Source organism: Falco peregrinus, chromosome 3 (assembly GCF_023634155.1).
Source record: "Falco peregrinus isolate bFalPer1 chromosome 3, bFalPer1.pri, whole genome shotgun sequence".
Lineage (NCBI taxonomy): Eukaryota > Metazoa > Chordata > Aves > Falconiformes > Falconidae > Falco > Falco peregrinus.
Window position 1 is genome coordinate 118,951,556 of NC_073723.1, and position 20,230 is coordinate 118,971,785.

At 40.5% G+C, this 20,230-nt stretch overlaps 2 protein-coding genes across 3 annotated transcripts in view; both read right to left on the minus strand.

The window, feature by feature from the left end:
• The window catches only part of C3H1orf216 (chromosome 3 C1orf216 homolog), a 203,513-nt gene that overhangs the window by 20,368 nt on the left and 162,915 nt on the right, over positions 1–20,230 (minus strand). The gene's annotated exons all lie outside the window — the stretch shown is intronic.
• CLSPN (claspin) lies at positions 476–17,878 on the minus strand. Of its 2 annotated transcripts, none has more exons than XM_027783018.2 (25): positions 17,779–17,878; positions 16,094–16,223; positions 15,074–15,522; positions 14,197–14,361; positions 13,757–13,846; positions 13,449–13,521; positions 12,828–12,936; positions 11,607–12,163; positions 10,384–10,575; positions 9,375–9,556; positions 8,623–8,825; positions 8,237–8,301; positions 7,635–7,840; positions 7,007–7,161; positions 6,684–6,910; positions 6,331–6,442; positions 5,552–5,630; positions 5,114–5,208; positions 4,320–4,484; positions 4,104–4,225; positions 3,742–3,869; positions 3,152–3,248; positions 2,416–2,498; positions 2,068–2,229; positions 476–1,858 (listed from the first exon to the last, which is right to left on the minus strand). In XM_027783018.2, the coding sequence occupies exons 1-25, from the start codon at positions 17,797–17,799 to the stop codon at positions 1,745–1,747; spliced, it is 3,981 nt and encodes a 1,326-aa protein (XP_027638819.2). In that variant the 5' UTR covers positions 17,800–17,878; the 3' UTR covers positions 476–1,744. The 2 variants fall into 2 exon arrangements, with proteins under 2 accessions (XP_027638819.2, XP_027638818.2); XM_027783017.2 differs by having other exon boundaries at positions 6,331–6,445.

Below are 20,230 nucleotides of genomic sequence, written 5' to 3' on the forward strand. Positions count from 1 at the left end.
AGAGAATTAACTGGATATCCAGATATCAAGAAATATCTGATAAATGACCTTTCCTCCTCCTTCATTCTCTTCCCTGAACCTCCCATCCCAAATCCAGGTATACTCGTTATCAGAATTGCTAGAATGAACTGAAATAGGCATGCCTCGAGACAACAATAAAGGAAGTTTTGTCTAGGAGCAAACAAAATCAAAACTATTGAAGCAGTAAAAAGAAACATTCTTCGGGCCAAGAATTTTATGCAAACCTAAGCGGAAGACTTGAGAATTTACACTCCAGTAAACACAGGGGGGTTGCTTTTGTTGTATTCCAATATTATTGCAGCTGTTCCTAGTGAAGGGCTTCACTGTGGCTACAGAAGAAAAGCAGCAATAAGGGGAGGGGAAAAAGAAAACCAAAAAAAAGATAAGTAAACATTTTGGAAAACCCCCACATACACACAACTGAGTGAAATCCTGCAAATTAATTCCAAGTGCCTCCAAAATTAAAAACACTTTTTATTGTAAAGTTGCACTCCAATTAGAACCATAGTTCTTTATAAACATAATATACAGTAAAATATTTTACATGTAGCACACCAGGCTTACGCTTATGATGTTACAAAATTTACAGTTCAGGATCCTTCACTGACAGCAACTTACGTGACATCAAGTTCCTTGAAAGACGTTTAAGTCTTACAGAGCAGGCCACTGTGGTACCATTATCTGGTCTCTACTTTAACACATTCAGCATGTGATCAGAAATGTCAGAAGTGCTGTATATCCTGTCTCAAGCTGCTTTCACACTATTTAGAATAGTTGTGAATTATGGTTCCTTATTATCTAATTTCCTCGTTCTAGGGAAGCCCTTCGTTACTAGCTGTTCCGAGATGGACGATTTCCCTTGGATGAGTGTAGCTTGCATGAAAACAACAGAACAAATGATTTAAGAATCTTCTGTTGGGCCAAACTAACCCAACTTGGGCTAACTCCCCCCTTCACAAGGCAAATAAACCACTCCAACACACCTCCTTTTCCTCTCCTGCTTCTGTTAATCCCATTCTTCCCCCTCCACACATACACACATTCATACACATGTCTAAGAATATAAACAACAATAAAAACTTGGAAAGAAATCATTATCGTACTGTCTCATAAGACGGGGATCTGTTTTAAAAGTATACGCTTCAAGCATAAATTAGAGTTTCTTGAAATGTCAAGCTAATAAAGGCTTAACGTTAGAGAAGATAAGACATTGGAGGTAGTCATGGCTACCTTTGTACTGCAAGTATAAGCAACATATGTCCTGCCATAGTCAACGCTGCTTTCTTCTTACACAAAACTGCAGAAATACTTTCTTCACCTGTGCTTTAAGCTAACTGCAGCATTTCTGCATCATACCTGTCACACAAATGGCATTTTCAGATGGCACCGATACCACTGAAGTACATGAGATTCTGTGACAACAGTATACAGTAGCCTAAGTTTCCTTAATGCTTGGGAAAGACGAAGTTAGCATTTCATTCCAAGCCAGGCATGGATTTTGTGCTCTCATCTGCCATGGAGCACTGAGAAAAAACAAAGGAGAATAAACAAGACCATACCCTGGAAATTACTGGAACTTGTGAATTAAGTGGCAGCACAGGAACGTACAGCGATTTGTTTACCTTCCTGGCAATTGCTAGCAGATTTGCAGAACAAACCACAACTGGCAAGGAGACAACATGCAAAGAGACGAGATGCAAACTCTGGCCCTACACAGAAATATTCAGCTCTCCAAGTACTGGAATATGCTTCGGCTTTGACTCGTTTCCTCGGTGTTGTCTACCTTGGGCCGTTTGGCCAGAGACGTTATTACTGCAGTAGGACCCCTTTTCTTCACCTACAGGGGACAAAGATACATTGGAATATACAAAATCTCCAGAAAGTTTAAATTCAGAATTATGAGGGAAGTATTTGGTGTGAGAGCACATACTAGGAAATCACAGAGAATATTTATAACAGCAACGCTCTTAACTGCTTGCCAGTGCTTAGCGCTTGTACATTCAAATAATCTGCACAACTGGCAGCACATTCCACACAAACCTTTACCTGAAGTTTTGATTTCTCCTTTGCCTCTTCACTCTTGTCTGGGGAAAGCGTATGAAAGACAAAATTCCTTGAATTTCGAGGTGCGTTTGGATTAAGATCTGACATTGCTGCTAGTTTCTGAAGGACGGCTTTAGGTCTGTTCAAGAGAGACCCATTTTTTATCTGAAAAACAAAGAAATCCGTGTTAAACCATCGCATGAACAAAACACTGCCTAGTAGGTTACTCTAAACAGAAAAACTACTCCCTCCTAAAACATTACTCGCTACCACACAAACCAGAGATGGGCAGAATCTGCTGTGTTCTACAGGTGCAGTTTGGAAATACCATTTTTCAGAACCATTACCCACCTGCATGTCACTGGCAGGTCTGAATGTTTCAAATGGGTTCCTGGGCAGTAGCACCGTGTCTTGTACCGCTACTGCTGGGCTTGCTAGCGGAGACCAAGAGGAAAACGTCAGTTTCCAAACTTCACTTGAAATAACATAATTTTATATCAAACTGAAGAACTTAGAATTGACAACAGACAATAAATACTGGGGGGGAGGAACCTGCACCAAATTATACTATGAGCCATACAACTGATAGATGACTGGCAATTAGTTCTATTAGTCAGAAGGGAAAAATCTGGTTTTGAAGCAGCTTTGCCCACTTGAAGGCATGTTTTTGTCACAACCAAGGAAAACTTAAATTTATTTTCGCTACATTACATAGTTTTTCCTGAAGTTACAAACATCTGGAGAAAACGCTGAATGTCACTTACAGTCCACTTCTCTGTGACTTAAAGGCAAGCAAAGGAAGAATGAAAGACTAAACAAAGATGCAGAAGAATTTATTTCCACTCTACAACATTGTTTTCAAGAAGTAATATACTACTTTATTAAAAAACGCACCAACTATCATCAGCCTTGCAGTTGCATATTTTCAACACTTTTAGAACTTTTTCAAGTTCTGGAAGACAAGAGCTCAGACTGGTGTAAGAAAATGAGACATGAGTTTTCTGATCCATGGGCTGCTTCACTGAAGACCACAAGTGACAACTGGAAGTTAAACTTTGTTTGTCACTTCAATAAAAAGTAAGCTTACCTTTCTTCTGTAGAGATTTAGCAGTTACTTTTTTTGCTAGTTTCATGAATTGGCTGTCTTCACCAATTTCTTCCTCCTCGTCTTCATTTTTTTCCTTCTGTAGCACAGAGAAGACACTTCAAAAAAGTTCGTATTAAGAACGAACACTTAATTCGGTATTTTAAGTAGACCAAGTCTTTTCATTATGTAAGTTAATATATTCAGTTTTATTTACTTTCAACTGTAAGAGTTTATTGCAATTTTAGATACTTATAATCCTCATTCTATTGATGAGCAGCAAACCTGTAGCATCACATTCAGCTGACAGCTGACCTAATACTGAAACTTCTAAAACTCGTAGTTATGCTCCCAGCACAACAGACTTATTCCACCTTTGAAGCTGACTTGTTTCAGAACATAGTTGTTTTGCCTCTCCCTTCTGAATTAGCTTCTCTCTCTGTACAATACTTGTAGAAGAGAAAGAACAGAATTCGTGATGAAAAACAAAGATACATTTATGAACAGTATTTTTTCCAGATGAGGAACTAACAATCTCACACCTAGCAATGGTATAGAGTGAGCAAGATACCTTTCTTGAATCTAACTAATACCTGCTCACGAAGCCACTGTTCTCGTTCAAATCGCTCTTTCCTCCACTTCACTTCCGTCTCATCAAGCTGTTCATTTTCATCATCATTATCTGAATCTCTCTGAAACAAGTCAATCTGTGAAGCATAATCTGGACAAAGAAAAAAATGATTTAGCTGCGATTTTGAGAGGCATAAAATATGTAGGCTAGTAAAAAAAAAAAACAAACATCACAAAAAAAACCCAACCAAAAAGACACACACCCTAAACCAATTTATGTCTGAAAAGACTTTAATCCTGAAGGACTACTGAGTGCTATTTCATACACACACACTCTCTTTCCAACCTTTCATCCCTATTTACTAACTACAGATCAGAAAGGCACCTATGTTTTTCCATCTGAACCTCCTCATTCTGCCAGGGCCATCACTATGCAGGTCACCATCAATGAGGTATTTCTCCTGGTACAAGCGTAACTGGCGCTTGTCATCATCAAGCATTGCCTTCCTATCAACACAGAAGAAAGGGAGCAGGTTAGTCCAGACGAGATCCAAGAGCCATGACTTCACAGGCAAAAATATACCCTAATACTGTCACTGACAGGTGTAGTTTCTGTACTTGATTTCCTAATTCCACTTCATTAGGGAGTTCCTCGTCAATAATCTCTTCTTCATATTCATCCAGGTCTTCACCATCATATTCATCTTCACTGCCCACATCACTCCCTGATAGCTCTGCCTCATCTTCCATGAAATCCTGCAGTTTTCTACAAAAGAACATTAAAAGAGTTCGGTTTGGTAGACCAATAATCATCACACACATCTTCTGAAATCCAGGTTTATCTTTTGACACAAAATTAACACTATCATCATTTCTCATTTAGGATATGTCTTTTCAAAAATTGAAGATGTAAGACTTTAGTTCTCACACGTTTACATACACAGCCTGCCAACATACATCAACTAAAATTATTGTCATCCAACAGATTCCTTGCCAGTTACCTACCAAATGTGATGGCAATGATAACTGCCAACTAGACATTTTACTTACTAGAACAAATATATATCTTAAGACATGAGGAATGACAGCAATACTCTTGGCACCCTTTATTTTGGTGTTAAATAAAATTTGCATTCCTTTCATCATGGCCTTTTCATTTCTATGAAAAGAAAAGAAATTCATCTATAATGAAAATTATACTGGAAATCCTCTATAACCCATCAGCAACATAGTTAGACTCACACAACATGCCATCACCAAAGCAAAAAAACCCAGCCAGCGTCAACAACAAATAAACATTAGCTACTAATACTGTATGGTGAATAATTGCAGACTAAAATTCTAGTGCTATTTATATTCTGACTGGCAATTAAGATACAAAAAAGATGTACTTACAGCTTTTTCCTCAAGCCCTGTCTATGTCTCAGCAATTCTTCTTCTTCATCACTTATTTCTGCTTCTTCAGCATCACTATCTTCACTGTTTTTATCCTGTCAAAGAGAAAGTTTTCAGAAATTAAGGAATTTCTGAAAGTGGATTGCTTTGTAACAGCTTCTTCGGTTCTTCAATCAATAAACACAGACCAGAACACCAGAGATTTTCCAGAGCTTTTGCTATGCCAAGATGCGTTATAAGATATCATAATATTAAGTTATCATAACACTAAGGAGATGAATGATCCAAACATTGCTTTTAAAAACGTTTCAGTAGTTTGTTATGGAAGTTGCAACACTTTGCCTTATAGTTGTATTAAAAAGAAAAAAAGCCCTATGTAGACAAATGGAATTCTTAGTCAGAATGCTGTAGCAGTCTCCTTGCTCCATCAGTTCATACCTCTTCACTATCAAAGGCATCATCATCTGTCAAAAGCTGAAAATCATCAAGTTCTTGCTCCTCCTCACCTTCTTCTTCCCTAGGGGAAAAGTAAATGAAAGAAATACACGTTTTCATTTCACCTCCAATGACGGCTTCACAGTAATTCAAGGCAAAATTTCAACCACCACATCAGCTGGTCTCAGACAATTACAGTCTCCCAACAGCATTTAGCTTTACGTGCCCAAAATCCCCATTAGCACCGATTTTTAAGACTTCAGGTCTTCACTTGCAGAAACTGTGGGACAAGTACTAATGTCTGAGTTTATTTTCCTCTAAAATTCCTCTTGGATCTTCCTAACATTCCCATTTGAGAAGCCTCATTATCCTCTTGTCAGGCACCCATACAACTTTCCAGTTTAATCAGTGGAAAAAACACAAGTACCCAACTTACATCGAGCTATGGTTCCCGTAGTTTGGCAACGGCCCAGAAGAGAACCCCAAAGTCCTACATTCTAACAACCTTCCCTCAGTTTGATGAAAGCTCCTCAACACTTCTTTCACTATCAGTGACAAAGAAGGATTTCTCTTTACAGTAGCTGTGGGCAACAGTATATGCTGCCAATTTAGAGAATGACTGCTAAGCAATTTGCAATATTCCTCCCCTTCACCTCCCCCCAAAAAAACAGGCCACATTTTTGCTTACAGCATTTTGATTTTGAACAAGAAAACACATTAAGAGTGAAATGAGACAACTACCACTGTATGCTTTTGTAAGTTTTAGGAAGAACAATGCTAACCTGTCTGTGGGAAAGGAGCCTGAACAAAGCGCTAGAGCTTCTGCCATTGGATCTTCTATGTCACTGTCTTTTTCTGCCTTGGAAGATACTGAAGATGCCCATGTTGGAGAACCTGCTACAAAAAGTAATAAGATGGCAACTTATTAGACAGATACATTTCTACTCTTAAAATGTCAGAAAGCATCCTAGTTAGCACACTCCCAACAAAGGCAAGAAATTGTTAGAGCGCTCAGAAGTCTTGGAAGTTCCACATTCTGCATCAGTGCCCAGAACGACCCAGAAAAACGGGTACCTCAGCATAAAGCTTATAAATCCAGTAACCCACAAAGCCGAAAACTGAATTCAGGACATACTCTGAGACATAAATTTTCCTGAACAAAGATTGAGCAATTCTTCCATGTTCTGCTTTTTGTTGCTGCTGGTATTTGGCACGTGTTCAGCTTGACTGCTAAACTGTCCCGAACACAAGTCCAGTAATTCATCCATATTGGCATCCATCGCATTCTCATCCATACTAGCCAGAGTCAGCTGATGCTTTGAGGACTGGTATTTACTCCTATGTGGTCCAACATTCAAGAACCTAAAAGACAGACTGCAATTAGAAAAATCTTGCCGGTCTGTAGGTCCTATTTCTGTTAAAAGGCACAAAATGCCATCCTTTACATCTAGTACTTACCCATCTGCATCAAGCAGCTGGCTCTGAGTGTCATCTTCCAGAGAAAACTGAAACTCTCCAGTGCCTGGAAATAAACTCTTAGGCTCAGGAGAGGCATTATACAGGTCCTGGGAATCTTCTATGGGAAGAGAAGGCTCAGACATCTTTCCTGAGCTCTAGTCAAAGGCATACAAAAATATTCAAGTTACTTGTTTTGCAAGCCTAGAATTCAAAAGCAAGAATGGGATAAACCAGTTAAGCTATTTTAAAGGATTAGCATCGTGCAGGAGTCAAGTATGTCCACACTGTTCTGATAAATCATAGGAGGTCATTCACATCAGCTGTTGTATGACCCACGTAAGTATGCTTAAAAATATTTGCAATGTACATATTTTAGATATAAAAACCAGATTATGGCATCCTTTATTTGATGTTTTAGAATGGAAGTTTTTAGAATGTCGTTTTTAACCATTCCAATGTGGAGACATTTTAAACTCCCTGGACAGTTTGCTTTTCTGAAATCTTATTTGCATAAAAGCATTTGCCTAGATGCCGCCTTCTGGTATTATTTTTTTTTTTAAACAGATCTGACAGTCAGGATAAAATACATTTATTCACTACTCACTGGGAATAAGACTGAGAACCTTACCTTAGAAGCAGAGCTGATAAAGCTTGTTTTGAAAAAGCCCGGAGAAGGTGACCTGAAACCTCCTGCTGCAGGTAAGAAGTTCCCACCACGTGATGTCTGTCTGTTACAGGGCTGATACGATGGAATCATGGAGCCAATAAACTCAAAGCTGCTGTTATGGCTGTTCTCTTTTGCTAGTGTTGGTAGAGAAAACGAGTCATCATCCTCTGAAAAAAATAAAATTAAGTACAGCACTTAAAAGAAGTTAAGTGATCCAGTAAAACCTCAAGATCCTGTTTTGCAACACTGACACGTTGCTAAAAATTCATTTTTTTGTGCTCATGTTGGATTTCTTTCTTCATAGAGGATGCACATTACACTATTTTACTGAATTTCATCTTATTGATTTCTGACCATTTCTGTATTTTTTTGCAGTATCATTTTGAACTTTATTTTTCTCTAGCTTTTTCAAGCTCTCTCATTTTTTTCATCAGTCTTATAAACTTTCATAATCACACTGTATACAGGTGATGAAATAAGAAAAATATTGAATACCAGTCTCAAATCGAAACTTCTACATAGGCCACGTGACAAAAATGCTAGCTATAATAATTCTACTTTACCTAACTTGGTAGGTCCTTTGTCTGCAGATTCTTCCATTTCAAGTTTCTCATCAGGAAGAGAATATCTGCAATTCATTAAATAAAATTTATTTACCAATATATACAAGATGAATTGCTGTTGTCTGTCAAACCTAACCTAATTGCAAAAAAAAAGGTAGCACACAAAAATACATTTAATACACTTTGATTAAGAAACAGATTATTCCACTAAACAGTCATTAAGCTTTTTTTAAAGAAAGCATTTATGAATGCACATATAACTACTGAAACAAGACAGAAAATATACTTTATAGAACTACTTTAAATAAAAACATCTATGTGTACTCATCAAATTTAAAATTGCTCAGGCACCATTTTTAAAGCTTGGCTTGTTTTGGCCTATTTACCCCATTTTTGAGGAGCTGTCCTTAAAAAGCATCAATGTGGACTCTGTTGAAGGTGGTTTGGGGACAGAATCACAGTGCACAGATTTCTCTAGCTTTTCTCCATCGATCGATTCTTTGTCAGTTTCTTTATCACCATCTTCAACATGTTTCTCTTCTATATCTTCATTATCTTCCTCTGCTTCATGAAGCAGAAATTCCACATTCTAAAAAACAGCCCCAAACATAGCACAGATACGGTGATTATTGTTTTGGTCTGTCAAGTGACTCACATACTTTTCAAGAAAATGTTTTAGCATATAGAGGATGAAGCTGAGTGACATTGACAGTTCTTAAATGCACCTATTCCACTCTCAGACGCTTGAGAGGCACTTGAAACAGCCAAGATATTCTGATCCTTTTTAAAAAAGGAAAGGCCATGGCAAACCCTACCCCAGATTGCGCAGGTGACCTCAGTTTTTCCCCTGCTAGCAACGAGCCAAGGTTTTATAAAAAGAGAAAGTAGCACCAGAATCTTTTATACACTTATATTTGGTTTTAACACTGCTTAGACAAATAAGGAAAATACTAATATTTTTATGGCAGTTTTAGACAATCCAAACGCTGAACATGCTCACCATAGCAACTTTTTAGCTTCTAGGAAGAATTTTTGGCAGTTTCCCTCATATTAATAGTGTACTAACATCTCATTTCATTGGGGAGAGGTAGCAGAATTGAGAAGCTGACTAGGTTATGTAAAAATGCTGCATACAGACCTCATGATTGCCTTCTTCCTCTTCCTCAGACTCATCTGTCATCTCTTCCTCCTCCTCCTCTTCTTCCTCTAACATGTCCTCGTTATCCAGTTTAAACAATGCTTGCCGCTTCTGGCGTTCCTCAGTCCTGCGCAGTTTCATGGCCTCCTGGAGTTTAGCCTTCAGCACTTGCAGCTTTTCACCTGGACAGAAACGAACACATTAGATGTATTAGATGCAGTGAAACTTCAACTTCACCGCCTTCAAGCATCCAATCTAATGTAACTACACACATAAAAAGGGAATTTAAAAATTACTTGGGTTTAAAATGCTTTTATGAATTGATCTGTAAGAGCTAGAGCAGTTAGTTTCAATGAGCTCAATTTAGAGAGACAACATGACCTCATGAATTATCAAGATTCCTCATTATCCATAAATGCTACCAGTGCAATGCTCTGAATGAGAATCAGGTCTGTCTCTCCACTGTGCCTTTCAGGAACAAGAGCATCCAATTGCCATGGGCAGATGTGCTATATAGCCCATGAATTAATGAAGAGCAGCTAAAAATAATGCATGCCCATAGAACTCACCAAATAATCTATTTTCTTCAATAGATACTACAGGATAGTCACTTTCCACACGTATTTTTGCTTGCAAATACATACAGTTCTATTAGAAGCTGCCGTATAGAAATAAGTAAGCATGAGCGAGATCTAACAAATGGTAGTAGTTCACAAAGAGTCTAGGAAGTTACATTCAGAGGGCTGATGGGAAACAACATTGCGGATGTTTCTAAAATGTTCTGGTACAGATGGGGAGAAATCCAGAGAACCAGTCACAAAGATTTGACTGAGGCTGTTCTGCACTGGCCAGTGCTATTTCAGAGGTCTACTGATTTCACAGACGAAGATCCCTTCATCTGTACTTCATAGGGCAGTACTGGGAAAGGGGGAATGAGAGAGGAAAAAAAAAAAAAAATAGACACAGCATTTTCCAATTCAATCATCATCACTTCTTCTCCCAAACCAACCTGGCTTTGTGTGGACAGTTTCATCCAGGCTCTCTGCAGCTAGCACTGCTGGTACCACATCTGCTTTCAATTCCTCTTTCCCTTCAGATGTAGTCTCCTTACAAATAATGTTTATGCTTATGGTCTGTTCAACTTTGGATTTTGACGTTTGAAGAGTGTGCTTCAAGAAACGTGCTTTCAAGGCTTCTAATTCTTAAAACACATATTAATTAAATTTCAAAATGCAAATGAAATTCATTTGATAGCATTTAAAAGCATTGAGTGTTGAAGCTGTACCAAGAGTAGGTCTTCAGAATTTTTTTTCCAAAGGAAGTCAGTTAAAAACTCTAAATGTCCAATATTAAAACATTTGCAAAACCATTCTATGTGACTAATAAAACAATAAAATACTACAGAATATTTTTGCTGTAACTTGTACTTAACGGATATTAGCTATTATTAAATTACCTCACTATTGACTATGATTTATCCACAAGACTTCAATCCACTTCCAGTCTAGCCTTCCAGCCACCAGGCAAGTCTAAGTTTCTGTTAACACATATATCTAAAGCCAGACTGATGGCTGACAAAAACCACTGTTTCTTGGCAGGGGTCAGTTTCCTCCAGGCACAGAGGTAGCATCCAATCCAGACACTCTCTTAACACCTTCTAATCCATCATAGATTTAATGGAATTATAAAATTGCCTAGTCATTTGCAATCTTTCCCTGAAACATGGTCAATTATTTAATACTGACGAATAGATGTTCACATTCCAGTACCTAAAAAGACATTCAAAACGTTCTTGCTACAAAAGTAAATTTTTCCTTGCTATCCAGCCTTGCCTTTTAACAAAATCTGTAGTAAACACTCTGGAATGCAGGCCAGTTTTGTTTCCAGATAATTACTGCATGTCTCATTTTTGAATCAATTTGAAAAAGTGCTCCCATGTGCTTTAAGTACCAACATAATCCACTACAGCAAAATGGAAATAAATCATTCATCATTAAATAGTTATTACTGAGCACTCCTTCAAGCTTTCAGATATCAAGGACTCGGAGCTTCCTTTTTAAACATTGGCTGAAAGAATAGGGATACCAACATTAAGCAAAGGATCTGTACCAGTGAGTGAACACACCTGACTGTTCTGTCACCTAAACACTTCTCGGAGATTTTCCAGTTAAAGTCAGATCAACTCTGCTTACTTGCACAGATATGACAGGATTACAACAATAAAAGCAATACCTTTATTGGAATCAGGTTCCTCAAGGTTTATGAAGGATTCATTGCCAGAGCAGATTCTTGGCTTGATGGACAGGTCTATTCCCAGTTCACGAAGTTTATCCAACTTGGACCTCCTTGCTTTTTCAGGTTGTGCCACCAACCCAGGCCCCACTTGTTGATTACTTTTTTCACTTCTTAAGTCTGGTGCTGTTTTGTCTCTTTGCTCAAGGGCATCTCCTTCAACTGCTGGAGGAATTTCTTTCTCTTTTCGTTCACTACAATCAGCACTTAGGAAGTTAGAGCACTGTTGTTCTTCTGTATTATTATCAGTCGTTACAGTCCTAACGGTATGAGAATCATCACTGTCCTGTCTGGGCTCTTCAGCACAGTCTTCTGTTAAGTTCTTCCCTACATCAGCAAGAGGCTGGCTCACAGTAGCATCAACATCTCTGCTAAGGCTTGTTCCTGGTTCATTGACTGTTGATTGATTGCCTGCTATTCCCCCATCTTTGCAATCCGTGCTCAAGTTCTTAGTGCCTGCAGATTCTTCATTTAGGGATAGCTGGTATTTAGCGGACCTAACGAAAGAAATGTATCACGCATGGCTATTGTGAAAGGGGAGAAGAGGCTGAGAACAAACTCAAAGAGAAAGAAATCACTTTCTAATTATTGTCATTAATTTGTAGGAAGAGACAAAGGACAGGAGTCTGAAAAACTTCATTTGGAGGAAATAAGGAAGTGTAGAATAGTAAGCAGTTTGTACCAGTTGGTTATATTATCACAGTATAAAATTCTGAGAGATTTTGTGACCACGGTAGCTGAAGTATTTTACTACACATTACTCGAAATAATTAATATACCAAGTAAAATGTTGGGATCCAATGTAAACCACATTAAAGTAACTTTGCATGAGCATGTTACTTCACCTGGAGTTACTACTAGACCCTGATTGTTTCAATAGCACAACTGTGTCAGACATGCAGCACTGCCTTATGTTAACAGTGACATATTCCTGGTTTCCAGGTGTTCACAGAATTAAAGGAGCCTAAGGAAGTTTCTTAATAAAACTTTCCAGTCAAAGCAACAGCCACAATCACACCAGAAAAAAGCTGTAACTGTACACAGAGCAGGTGCATGGGTCATACAACCCCTATAGCATGCAAAAGTCTGGTTATCCTCAAAAGCAAAGCTGGGATTTTCATCAAAATATATGAAAAAATATGACAAAGTTGAAGTACTTACTTCAGTAATGCCATGGCATTTCCTTGACATACTGGTCGAGGTCTACGCTTGAAGAAGTCGTGAACGCTTTTGGTCTCAGGCACGTGATACGGGAGAGACACAGATGATTCTACCAGAGAAAGGAGGTGAAAAAATTTGAAACGTCACCAGAGGCATTTATTTGACATCACTGAAATTCAGAGCTTGACACAAGTATTTTGCAGCAAAGACATCTGACTGGGCACAAACAGCACAATTCAAACTTGAATACAGCAAACACTGCTGTCTGGGAAAGAGCTCCAACAGCAACAGTCTTGGAGGCCAAATTTACAGTATGTCTATGGATTAATTAGGAAATGAACTGTGATGTTAATATATCAGAATGGCAGGACTGGTTTCAATTTTATTACATGCCTATCAAACTCTTCAAACGTTGCACTAACTTTACACAACAAGTTTACAGGTGCAAGTGTTTGCACAATTTTTTTTTCCCATTAGTTACAAAGGTATCTTTTAACAGGTCCTTGAATAAGTCATGCTAGGTGAAAGACGGTTCTAACCTTTCAGGTAAATTCTTTACATTTCTTTCCTGAATTTCTTAATAGTTTATACCCCTCTACATACAAAGAATTTAAGTTTTACCTCTTATAAGTCGTTGGGTCTCACTGTGTAGTTGTTTAATGGCTTCTTTACTTAACCTTGCTGCTTTCCGCTCCTTAAGGAAAGAAAGTCTTCTCAAGTCAGGAAACAAAATATAGGACTATGTCTGTACTTTCTAAACAGCTTATTTTTCTATTTCAAACAGAAAAAACTCAGAATAAAGCAGCCAGTTAAAAAATGGAAAGATTAAAAACAAGAAATCAGCAAAAAACACTGGACAGCATGCATACAAAAAGCATTTAAGACACTACAACAAACAATTAAGAGCTTTAAAAAGATGAATATTTCACCTTCCTTTTTGGTTCTTTTAATACAGGTTCCTCGCTGTCATCATCAGATACATGCTTGTAGCCTTCACCCTCAGAAAATCGTTCTTTGTTCTACAGTGCATAAAGAGATTCATTTATTTGGCTAGAAACACGGGCACTACCAAGGGCAAACAAGTTAAAGTAAAAAATAATAGTACAGAATCGTCACTGGTCAGCAAACCCAAAAAGTATTCCCATAAACCAACAAAAATCCCACATAATACTTATGGTAGATTTCCAAAGCTCCTACTACAGCTTTATAACTTGCCAGGACAGTGTCCCTCCATCTTTAAGAACAAAAGCAGAGGACTAGTCTCTCCTCTCACAGCAGAAGTTCACCATTGTTAAGAAGTTTTAATACGTGTTCAGGTACAACACTTCCCACTGACGACCAATAATCTTGTATCACTATCAAATGTTACCTTGTATTTTTTTAGTTTGTTTTTCACTGCTGCTCGTATTGATTCTATCGACTCTTCATCCTCTGGAGGGTAATCCTTTTCCTCTTCTAAGCCATTATCAAAAAGTTCTTTGTCATCAAGAAGACACCCACTGTCATTAAAAGGATACCTCTCACCACCAACTACCTGTGAATAAAGTATTTATGTAATTCATTTCAGCAGGTCCCCTTCAGTTCGTTGACATTAATTTAAGTTTACTGTCAAAAGGTCTTGGTGAAAGAAGTTAGAAAAAGTACACGCCATCTTTCATCTAGCACCCTGTGTGTCCTGTAAGCCAGTCACATTCACTTTATAGCACTGCAAAGCTGACAAGGTAATTCATGGAGCACTGCTCCCTACGTCTACAATTAGCAGGGAATTTCAATAATTACTGAAGACCAAAGTGGCTCAGAGAGAATAAATTAACACTTAAAATACACACTTTATAAATAGCAACAATACGAAATCTCCCAAGCAGCCTTTTATTTAGACCAGAATTCCAATGTGAAAGTAGACCAAGGCTTCTTCCAGAAACTAACACAGCAACGTAAAGAAAAGCTGAAATACCCATCAAAGCAGTTTCTGCAGGTAACAAACCCCCAGCAAACCCAAAGAACGCACAGAATTTCTGCCTGGCTAACAAGCACTGACATTAAATCAGCAAGCGTTAGGGTTTTTGCTTTCTTTGCAGATGAAACTGAGAGACTTATATGGTGTTTCGTGGATTCCTGTGGATACCATGCCTGCTATAGGAATGTGGACACTAGCAATGCTGAAGCACTGAAACGTAACAACCAAACGCAGCAACAAAATTGGCTTAGTTGAGAAAACAGATGAGATTTTCTGCCAAAATATATACCTCTGTTCCAGGCTTCTTTTCTTTCTTCAGTTGTTTAATGGACTCTGTTCTTCTCTTTTCCTTTCTTCTTGATTCTCCTACAGCTTTTTTTGCTGTCTCTTCTTCAAAATCATGTTTACGTTTTCTGAACTTTTCCCCAGATTTTAGGGGTCTTTCCTCTTCCAATTCCTCCTCAAGCAAGCCAGACTTTCTGCTTATTTCAAGGTTTTCAGTCTGCAATTTGTCACCAGTGTCACTGTCATCACTGTCTTGCAGGCCTTGGTGAATCTGATGAGATTTCTTGTTCCTCTTGGCAGTAATACTCTCTTTTTCCTCTCCATTTTCCTTTTCTTCACCCAGAGTATCGTTCCACACAGAAAAGCCACCTTCCTCTCCATCTTCACTCTCACTGTCCTGAAGCACCTTCCTGTTTTTTGCTTTTTTACGCACTAAAACCTCTTCCTCTGAATCTGACAGAAGAAAGAGAAGAAATGATGCATGCTATGGAGAGGAAACCTCCACAAGTCAATTAACAAAAAATCAGTTAAACATGAAGTTATATATCTTAAATCTCACAGGTGTCAACAGCTATAGCGAATTAGTTTGAACTCAAGTTTTCAAAATCCACTTCTCCCTGTGGTGCAGTATATAACTGACCCAAAACGATGTTACAGATTTTTAACCTTAAAAAAAAAAAAAAGGCAAAACTGAAAAACCTTCACTGATAAGATTGTGACTTGCCTTGAAATAGCAGTAAAACCCACAGTAACTAAACACGTGCATAAATTAAGCAAATCATAAAAAGGAAGGAAATAATCAATTAAGACACTCACATCCCATTTACTATTTCTCTTTCCACAACTCAAAAATTGCTTTTCAGAGATTTAAAGACGTCTGCCCACATTCTGAGCAACAAAAATAAGGCAGTTTGGATTCCTACAAGCCAAGCAATGATAACTTCCTAAGAAGATATTTATAAACCGAAAAATGCACCGTTGAAGGCAACCACCACCAGGCACAATTCACAGAAATATTACAGACCTCTGTCATCAAGAGACGCTATCTCCTTGCTGAAGTGACCTGGAGAGGCTGTTTCACAGCTGCCCTGTCCGCTGTCAGAGTCACTATCAAGGGTTTTCTGCAAGTCTGAATTCAAATCTTCTAATGAAAACTACAAAGCAAAATGAAATTTTCCTTATTGTAAGTGTTGTTTATGTAGTAATGACTCTTGGTGTCTAACTTTGTTCCAAAAATGGGGCTAACCCCTTACACACAGTGATACCGGAGGAATTTTAACAGTGTGCTTAACTGTAAATGTTGCCACTGTGTATCCCAAGACGTGGCCCAGCTGTAAAGTGCTGTATAATGTAGTTTAGCTACTAGTAGAACGCTGCATTGTATAGTTTAGCTACCAAGTAGATAAGAACTGGCCCAAAACCAAGACATGAGCCAAGAGTACTGAAACACGGCCAGAAGAAGAGAAGGTTATGAAAGGATGAGAAAAAGAAGAGGAAGATTATGAAGAAGAGGATGAAGATGTCCCAAACAACCACCAGAGGACCCCCGACCCATCAGGCCACACATGCATAGTAAGAATGTAGGTATAAGTAGTTGATGAACTGTAATGAATATGTTAATAGTTTCTCAGAAGTGTCATTAATATGTATATATCAGCCGTATAAAGATAAAAGAGTGAACAAAGTCAGGATGCATGTTGGGTGGCACTTATCCCCTGTGCATCCAGTGCCGAAAATAAAGAATTTCTGCCTTTTAATGCTTGAAACCAGGTATTAAGGATGTTTTGTCTCTGATTTTTCAGTATCAATAGTAACATACACATATCCTTACATTTTGACAGTTTATTGGCATTTAGATGAAGCGAGATTACATCAACTTTTACTAAAAGGTGTGCTTGCACACAGAAAAAACAAATCCACACACTGGCAGATCTCCATTATATTATTCAAAACCATTAGAATGAAAACTTTATTCTCCTACAGCTGCATTTCACCTAAATTAATTAAATAGAGACCAGAAGGCACTTCAGGCGCTTCTTTAGGAAGGCTCCCCCGTGAGGGTGCCCAAGGCCGGTGTGCGATGGAGGGCCCCCCCCGCGTCCGAGGATCCCCCTCCCAGCTGAGGCCCGCGGGGCCGTCACAGGCCTGGCGCCACTGTCGCGCCGCAAGGGCGGCGGGCCAGCAACGCGGCCGGGGCGCTCGCAGCCCTGCCCGGGGCTGCAGGCGCGGCCCGTGGGCGATCGGCTCGGGCGGGGACGGGACGGGACGCGGATCCCCTCCCCGCTGGGCCCGGAGGTACGACCCCGGTAAGCGCATCCCGCCCAGCATGCACCTCGCCCGCCCGGGCCCCGCACCGCCTTCCCGGCGTGCACCGCGCCCACGGCCAGTCCCCGCACCCCCAGCATGCACCGCGCCTATGGGGATAGGCCGAGCACAGTCTTCCCAGCACACACCGCGAGCATCAAGGCGGAAGGGAGAGCCGCCCGGCATGCTGGGAACCGTAGTCTGTGGCGGGAGGAGCCAGCTCTGTGGCGGCACCGTACCGCCCAAAGAGGCGCCGCCGCCGCCGCCACTTCCCTCGCGGCCCCTCCCAGCCCTCCGCCGCACCACAGCCAAAGCAGCCCCGAGGCCACAGGCAAGCCACAAGCTGCCCCCCCACTGGCGACAGCCAGCCGGTTGCGCGGAGCAAGGCGAAGCGGCAGGACTCACCTCAGCGGGGGCCGCCGCCATAGCCCCAGACCACCGCCGCCACCCGAACACTTGGCTGCCCAACCGCCTAGGGCACGGCTTCAATTCTTCGCGCGCTGTTCTGGCCCCGCCCAGCCCAGCAGATAGCCAATAGGTGTCCAGTGCTTCCCCAGGAGCCCCGCCCCTCGCCTCTTTATTGGGAAATGTACAATTGTGGTCCCGCCCTCTCCACCTGGTCCAATCATTGCTCGCGCCTCGAGGCCACAGCACGCCTTATAAGGCCGCCCGGCGGCAAGACTGTTTCCTACTCCCAGTTAGGGTAAGGTGGCGGCGGTACGGCCCCGTGGGGCCGGCCGGGGGTGGCCTGGCGCCCTAGGCCTGGGCCCGGGGGGTGTAAGCAGGCGTGCACAGCCCTCCCGGTGCGGCTCTGGGGGGTCTGCGGGCCCCTCGTAGCTCGGGCTGGGCCACAGCTACGGCGGTAGCCTGGTGTGAGCCAGCAGTGGGTGCTGGTTTAGGTGTGGAGGTCACAGACCTGCTCCTGGGCATCTTGCAGGCAAAAGCCTTCCCCTAGCCATCGGGAGCGTGAGTACAGGAGAGTGAGTAGAGATGCATCTCACACCTCGACTCATTTCTCTAGGTAGGTCTGCTCCATACAGGGTGCTGTGGCCACGTAACACCACCAAGCCTGCAGTATGCAGGGCCCCAGTGCTGCCAAAGGGGAACAGACGGCAGGTCAGACCTCAACCCGGATGCTCAAGAAGCTTCTCCAGAACCATAAAAAGTCACAGGAAAGCACAGAACTCTTTGGGTTAAGTGGCTGTGGGGTGTGTCACCTCTTCATTCACTCCCCAGAACTTGGAACTTCCAGGGGTGTTTGCGACCCACTGGCAGCTTGAGGGAAAGCAGTGAGCTGGGGTGAGCATTGGGGACCTTGGTCTGAACTAGTTACGGATGTTTGGCACTTTTTCATTGTTATGTTTGCTTTGTAGAACTTGAACTGCTACAGTAATGCTATTTCTTCCAAGTCAAACAGCAGTAATTCGCTGTTACTGAAGGCAAGCCCAGGAAAAAAAAAAAAAGCAACATATTCTGGAGTGTTTGGTACCAGTCACGGTTCTGTGGGGGATGAGGAGCAGATGGACTAACCTACTACAATAGTTCCCATATAGCCAACAAGTCTGGAGTGGAGGAAGTGAGAAAAGCAAATGGCAGTGAAATCCACTGCAAGCATCACAATACAATTCTGGTTTCCTGTAGCTGCTACAGGAGCTATAGTAATCTAATAATTACTATTTAGTAATGAGGGGGGCAGATTTTGGCTCCATAAAACCACTATTAGGCCATATAATTAGGATACTGTCTCTAACCTACTAAACGGAGTCAGAGAAAAGAAGAGAAAAAGCAATCCTCGACCTTAGTAACAAACAAATGACATTACCTGCTTTTAAAAAAGGTGCTCGCTTTTGTGAACAAATAAAACCGTAGAGTTTTTAGACTGTTGTGCAAATGTAAACAAGACATTCAGCTAATATTTAAGGCCATCTGTCCTTTTCCTGCAGACCACTGTTCTTTGCTGAAGAAGCAGTAACCGTGCAGACCTTTGCTTCCTGATGCTGTTCTCTCACTGGTAACCGACAGTGTAAAAAACGTGGTGTCATTACACTAGAAATTCCTGGAATTTGGTGGTCTTTCTAGGTAGTCTGTCAGTAAAAAAAACCAAACCAAAAACCCCAAACAAACCTAGCAGTTTATTATCTATAACTATAATCTAATTGCTGTGTTAGGAATAGTTCTGAGAGTCAGCTGGCAAAACAATTAGCTACCTGCCATATTAGGGTATTTCTGACTCGCAGTTGTGTTACTCATACCTAGCACGCAAAGGCATATGCCTCATGGAATAGGTGACTCTTAGTATAAATTGCAATTAAGGAGATTCTAAACTAAATCAAAACTTATTTTTAGCACTGGATAAAGTACTATATTAAAACATTCATTCTTTTTAAAGCTAGTTTATGAATCCATTTTTCACTCAATACCATACTCCTACAACTTCTAGCAGGTGAGAAGTTTAGAAGCAAGCCTTCAGAACTGAGCCCGTCATAAGCAAATTAGGTCTTACCACTGGGAAACACATAGCTGTCCTCAATATAAGGGTGGGTTTACACACAGAAATAAGGTTCTGACCGCTTTGGCAGTCAGGATGCCTCAATGTGTATGTAATATTTATCAAGCTAATTGCTGACTTTTTCGAATTTATAATGCATGAAGTATAGGCCTGAGTTGGCATACTCAGCATCTTAGAGGACCAAGCCTTTGTATTGCAGGTTTCTTGAGGCTGAGATTGCATCTGTGGTTTTTTTAAAGTACTGTCTGTGTAGCCCTACATATATGAGTTTTTATACCTAGATATGCTGAATAATTGCATGGAAATGTGGCCAGACGTCATGGGATTTTGTTACCAGTCTTGTAAAAC